The sequence below is a fragment of the Capronia epimyces genome (assembly GCF_000585565.1).
Source record: "Capronia epimyces CBS 606.96 chromosome Unknown aczIQ-supercont1.7, whole genome shotgun sequence".
Lineage (NCBI taxonomy): Eukaryota > Fungi > Ascomycota > Eurotiomycetes > Chaetothyriales > Herpotrichiellaceae > Capronia > Capronia epimyces.
The window spans coordinates 1,627,136-1,633,523 of record NW_006912910.1 but is presented as its reverse complement, the minus strand read 5'-3'; the positions used below and the strand labels follow the sequence as shown (position 1 = coordinate 1,633,523).

The 6,388-nt window shown below is 52.5% G+C and overlaps 3 protein-coding genes across 3 annotated transcripts; 2 read left to right on the top strand and 1 right to left on the bottom strand.

The window, feature by feature from the left end:
* Nucleotides 1-950: 950 nt before the first annotated feature.
* On the top strand, nt 951-1,877 carry A1O3_08394 (hippurate hydrolase; the record flags this gene model as incomplete). Its single annotated transcript, XM_007738492.1, has 1 exon — nt 951-1,877. One exon carries the CDS (start codon nt 951-953, stop codon nt 1,875-1,877), a length of 927 nt encoding a protein of 308 aa, XP_007736682.1.
* A 687-nt stretch (nt 1,878-2,564) lies between these two features.
* A1O3_08393 (uncharacterized protein) lies at nt 2,565-4,112 on the bottom strand (the record flags this gene model as incomplete). Its single annotated transcript, XM_007738491.1, has 3 exons — nt 2,565-2,932; nt 2,998-3,088; nt 3,144-4,112. The coding sequence occupies 3 exons, from the start codon at nt 4,110-4,112 to the stop codon at nt 2,565-2,567; spliced, it is 1,428 nt and encodes a 475-aa protein (XP_007736681.1).
* A 716-nt stretch (nt 4,113-4,828) lies between these two features.
* A1O3_08392 (uncharacterized protein) lies at nt 4,829-6,096 on the top strand (the record flags this gene model as incomplete). Its single annotated transcript, XM_007738490.1, has 3 exons — nt 4,829-5,218; nt 5,302-5,731; nt 5,789-6,096. 3 exons carry the CDS (start codon nt 4,829-4,831, stop codon nt 6,094-6,096), a joined length of 1,128 nt encoding a protein of 375 aa, XP_007736680.1.
* Nucleotides 6,097-6,388: the final 292 nt, after the last annotated feature.

The window sequence follows — 6,388 nt, the reverse complement described above, 5'->3', positions numbered from 1 at the left end:
TTATTCTTTTCGAAGCCCGTCTTATAAAAACGAACTATATTATCCCGCCCCTATATATATTTTAACTAGAGATTTTCGAGTCGTCGTTCGATTCTTCTAAGGTAGCGTTCGGTTCTTAAGAGGTAGTCGTTGTTAGGTTAGGTACGCTAGGGATTTTCGAGGCGCGGGTATATATATTCGAAGTCTTAGTAATTCTTCCCCCTCTAAAATAACACTTTAGGGTTTCCCTTCTACCTTTACGAGTTCTACGTCGATATCTTCGAAACTTTATATATTTATAGTAAAGACCCTAAGGATAGATTATTAAGAAAAAAAAGAGAGATTATACGATAGGTACTAAGCGATATTCGATAATTAATATTCCTTAGTACCTATCGTATAAAAAGTCTTGGTTTTCTTCGATAGGTACCATAGAGTAGGATAGTAGGCAGCCTTGGCGTAATCTTGGCAGTCATGTGACCGGATGACGTGATTGTATAGATACACTAAGCGCTACTATACTTTTCGCTCTAGCAGTTCGCACCTGGTGTCGCCTTCTACATACCTCTAAAAGAGCTTGGAGATTGATTTTTACCTGCTACCTAAGCAAGATTGATATTATGACGCAACTATCAGACGTCCTTAGTAGATGTCTCCCTAAGGACCTTACTCAATATGAAGAAATCTACAAGCATTTACATGCGCATCCAGAACTCTCAAATGCTGAGGTGGAAACGTCCCACTTGATTGAGTCATGGCTTGCACGCTGCGATGGACTGGAGATCTATACAGGGATCGGAGGTTGTGGGGTTGTTGGGGTCTTCGAAAACCAATCTGGACCAACAATACTGTTGCGAGCTGATATTGACGGGCTGCCAATTCAAGAAACCACTGGCCTCCCCTACCAGAGCAATGTTGTTGCCACTCTTGACGGAGTAAGCAAACCAGTCATGCATGCATGCGGTCACGACATGCATATCACATGCCTTCTTGCAGCGACAGACATTCTCGTGACAAAAGCCCGCGATCAATGGTGTGGAACATTGATTGTTCTTTTCCAGCCGGCAGAGGAGCGTGGGACCGGTGCTCTAGCCATGATCGCCGACGGGCTCTCCAACAAGATTCCAAAGCCTGATTATCTATTTGGACAACATATTGTCGCAAACCTCCCGGCCGGAATGATCGGTCTACGCAATGACACCATTATGGCAGGGGCAGAGAGTATGCGGTGCAAGATTCATGGACGAGGAGGACACGCATCTCAACCACATCGTTTAATTGATGCTGGGGTTCTGGCTGCCAACTGTGTTATACGTCTACAGCAGATTGTTAGCAGAGAGCTAGCCCCGAGCGAGACTGCCGTTGTGACAGCTGTGCCTTTAAGTGCAGCGGCTGCGGAGAATATCATCCCAAATGACTTGGAACTCGGTATTGACATCCGATTCGTGACGAGTTCAACAAGAGACCAGTTACTGAAATCTATTTATCGTATCATCAACGCTGAGTGTCAAGCCAGCAACGCTCCACAACCACCTGAATTTACGACAACTCGCCGGTTTCCTTTGACCATCAACGATCTTAAGACAACCAACCTTCTCAAAGGAGGCTTTGCTGAGCACTTTGGCCCTATGTTCAACCCGGAAATCACTGTTTCAACTATTGCGGAAGACTTCCCTTACCTAGCTCAGGGACAGCCCTATGTTTTCTGGCATCTCGGATGCTCGGATTCTACTACTTTTGATCTTGAGGGACGTCACGACTCAGATCTTCCTCCAGTACCGATGAACCATTCGTCTGGATTCAAGCCTCTTATACAGCCCACATTGCGAGCCGGAATTGAAGCGCTTCTAATTGCTGCTCTAACATGTTTCCGCCGACCCCTAGTCCCCAGTCTATAGATTATCACCAATTATAGGCGAAGACTCCCTGATCTCTACTTTCAGGTATTGATTTAGGGTGAAAGTTCTTAGAAAAGAGATTATCCTACTAAGTGAAGTGAAGTAGTATATTAGTAAGGTACCTACCTCTTCTCTCTCGCCTATACTGCTCTCTTGTGTGACGGTTATATACACTAAGTGGCTAATTCACGAGTGAATTAGTTACTTCGTCCTTTTTGGCGACCGTCGTGGTGTAACGGTTTGGGTCAACCGTGACAATGTGCCACCTTTGAATATAAGACCTCTAAAAGTAGATACATAGCCTCGACTATATGAAGCTATTACTAATCTCACATAGGGGAGTCAGTGCTTAGGGACGACCCAAGACAGCAATAGGTAAGGAGGCCTCATGAGCATAGAACTCTTTTGTTAGGCTACACAATCCGATATAGTGTGGTTAGAATACTTGGGGCACAACTCCTAATCCTGAGCGTGTGGACTCTGTTATGAAAGGCAAGGCGAAAGGATTTGAGAGTTCTATCCATCCGTCGCCAGTCCTCCATGTACTGACAGATTCGTGTCGCTTTTCTTGAAGCCAGCTCCTAACAAGGCTGGAAGTTTATAGTTTGAGCCAATCTAAGCTCTCCATGCATGCATGCATAATTGTGCAACGCACCTACGCCACGGACTTGTGCAAGCGTAGCAGTCTCACTCCAAAGCATCGAGTGCTTTTCTTTGCCGGTCCTTTCGCCGGACGAAGAACCACGACGCCAGCACAGCGGAGATGGAGACAACAAGGTGACATAGGCAGATGATGTACGAGACGCGGTAGGTCGGGCCGTAGATGGTGCTGTAGACGTGTGGGCCGACAATGCCGCCAAACTGTGCCATGGCGTTGGTGAGCCCAATTCCAATGCCGGCCGCCACCGTGCCTTGGAGCGCTCGGATGCGTTCAGGCCAGATGACAGGATAGGCTGAGCCGGCGCACGACACGGCCACGATCAGAGCCAGGTATTTGACCACCGCACTGTGCACGGTGATCAGGATGATATAGCACACAATGGTGGTGCCCTCGACTATTACAGGGTGTCAGTGTCAATGACAGTGTCCAGGAATCAAAGCAGAAGGCAGAAGATCTTACTTGCGACGGCCGTCGTCCACGGTCGGATCCATTTCTTGTGGATCATGTAGCCCAGTGCGTTAAGCAGGAAGAAACATGTCACGTAGGGTGGCTAAAAGAGGAGCAAGTTAGCAGGAGAGACAAGCCGAGGCTGCAGCAGGACATACGATGTTCATCAACTGAGATTTGGCGGTGGTGGTGAACCCCAGCTGATAGATGACGGTGGGCAGGGCATAGCCGACGCCGAAGCCGCCGATACCATGGGCGACCCAGTAGATGCAGAAGGTGTAGACAGTAGGATCTACGAAGAGCTTTTTCAAGCTCGTCCAGTCCCAGCGACCCTTTTCTCCCGATGGCGCGGTCGACGACAATCGGCGGGCGACGAGCTCGCGTTCTTCGGAGCTGAGCATCTTAGCCGTGTGAGGATAGTCGGGCAGGCCGAATAGTGCAACAAAGGCCAAGATGATGGCGGGCAAGCCTTCCAGCAGGAAAAGCCAGCGCCATCCGGCCAGGCCGCCGAGTCCATCCATGAAGCTGACGGCAAAGGCTAACAGGCCGCTCAGGGCACTGGAGATCTGACCAACGGAGTAGAACAGCGCAATGCGCCAAGGCATCTCGGTCGGGCGATAGAAGAAAGCCATGTGATACAGGACGGCGGGGTAGAAGCCGGCCTCGGCCATACCGATGGCAAAGCGGACACACATCATGCCCTGGAAGCTCTGGGTGGCGGCCGACGAACAGGCGCAGATGCCCCAGACGAGGATGAGCACAAACATCCATCGGGACGGGCGGAAATACTTGAGCAGAACAGTGTTGCTCGGCTCGAAGATCAGGTAGCTGTAGGAGAAAATGGACAGTGTCCATGCCCATTGTGACGGGTTGAAATGCAGCTCTTTCTTGATGCCCGTCCCGTTCTCCAGATTGATGATGGCAGCATTCGAGTAGTTGGACGAGTCGATGACCCGGAAGATGTAGACCACCGAGTAGAAGCCCACGAGCCAGAAGTCGATCTTGCGCATCGCCTTCTTCTCGAGTTCCCTGTCGATGGCTGGGGCCCCATCCCCGTTGCTGTCAAGGCTGGGGGACACGGCCTCGACGGCAGTGAAGCCGTGATCCAGGCTTTTCTCCGCGCCCATCTTGGAGGATTAGGAGACGATGACTTGGGAGAATGCCGGTACCAGGTATCAAGCTTTGTGATACTTGCGGCGGGATGACAAGAAACCCCGAGGGAGATATGCATCACGCTTGGGTTCGTATATAACCGTACCCCCAGAGCCCTGGTACTGGGGCGGGCCATCACGACATGGACAGTTACAAAGGCGTAAGACATCTTCTTGCCCCATGGACCCCTCCCAGGCCATATTCGAGCAGGGCTCTTACCCACCTTCATGCAACCTCAACTGTATGTTATAGCCGTAGCGTGATCATAATTGATAAGGAGACTGGCGACGGAGCACAAGGGGCAAAAGGGTTGTCAGAATAAACAAAACCACGGACCCACGCGGTTAGGGGCTGGGCTAATTAGATCGACAGCCTTAGGAGCCCCGTCGGAATATGGCCGTGGGGCAAGAGGCTGTCGATGTTATCCCCAGCGAGCACGCCTCTTTAGAATGAAAGCACGCCATGGGGGTGCGGTTGATATGCCGCGCATACTGCAGCCGAAGACGCACCCCGGCTATCTCACTGGCCTGTGATATACCGACCACTGCCGTACGGGATGCGAGGTGAGTCGACAGCCCCGCACTGGCCTGGTCGCTTCTTGATATATAAGCGGGATACATCTTGTCTGCTTTGTCTGCTTTCCATGCTCTTTGGTGAGATCAGATTCATCTAACCCTTCTTCCCATCAACCATGGCACCAGTGGCCGTCCAAGAGCCCGCCGCGGACACCAGCCGGATCCTGGTCAAACCCTGGAACCGGCCCGCTCCGACCTCTGAAGACCTAGACTGGGCTCCCCTGGCCAAGATCGATCTCTCGCGCTTCGACGAGCCGGGCGGTAAGCAAGAGCTGGCCAAGCAGCTCTACGATGCCCTGACCCGAGTTGGGTTCTGGGTGGTGGTCAACACCGGCCTGGACGATGCGAAGGTGCTGCGGCAATTCAGCATCGGCAACACCTTCTTTAAGCAGTCGCTCGAGGAGAAGCGCCAGTTCCCCTGCAATTTTGCCGAGGGCGAGTATTTCGGCTATCGCGAGAACTCACGCTGGATCGGCGACACCGGGGTCAAGGATAACGTCGAAATGGTGGGGGATGATGCCTGCGTCCAGCCTATTCCTTTCAGCCTCGTCTCCCGCTTGTGCCATACTGACTCTCAGCCTGCTGCCAGCTCAACATCCCCAAAGACATCCCGGCCCTCGCCAACGTCCCCAAGCACGACATTGTGCGCGAGCACTACAACGAGATAGCCAGCTTCCACCGTGAGGTCTTCGACAAGGTCATCCGCAAGCTGTTTGTTCTCATGTCCGTCATCCTCGAGCTGCCAGAAGACTACCTGCTCAACGCCCACGACTATGACCAGGTCTCAGATGACCACCTCCGCTACATGATCTACAACGTCCGCACCCAGGACGAGTGGGACCGAGCCCAAGCTTACAGCAAGGGCGGCCACACCGACTTTGGCAGCTTGACCCTGCTCTTCTCCCAGCACATCGCCGGTTTGCAGATTCGCACCCCCGAGGGCCAATGGAAGTGGGTTAAGCCTGTGGAAGGCGGCATTACCTGTAACGCCGCCGACACCCTGACTTTCCTCACCAACGGTGCGTAGTTCTCTGTTGTCTGTCGCCTCTTTATCCACCTCGTGCTGACCCCGCCAGGATTCATTAAATCGACGGTCCACCGAGTGGTGACCCCACCAAAAGACCAGATCAACGTCCCTCGTCTGGGCTTGCTGTACTTTGTGCGACCCGGGGACAACACCCCCATGCGCACCGTACCTTCACCTCTGCTGGAGCGCCTCGGTCTGCTCACCGAGGAAGATAAAGACACCAGCAAGCCGGTTCCGAGCGGCACCGAGTATGTGCGTGCGCGGGTCAAGGATGTTCACTACAAGACGGTGCTGGAGAAACGCGAGGGCACGAGCTTTGAATTCAAGGGGCTCAAGGTCCAGAACTACTACGACTAAAGTCGCTGTTAAAGCAAGGATTCCATAGCACGCCGCCCAAGGGGTATGGGACGTTCATAGTTCACAGTGTTTTCCATCATGGTCCACCCGAGTAGCAAACATATATCCGGCTCCGACCGCTCCCGTTAAATGGACCACCGAGGTGCAAGGTGCACCAAGGCCGAAGCAGTTCTGACAATGCGAAAATGGGGCACAGGTCCACTGGATGAATGGAGCAATTGCGGATCGCCGGTGGCAAGCCCAGAGACAGGCATGGAGGAGGTCGACTGGAAGAGAGTAGTTGGTCCATTCC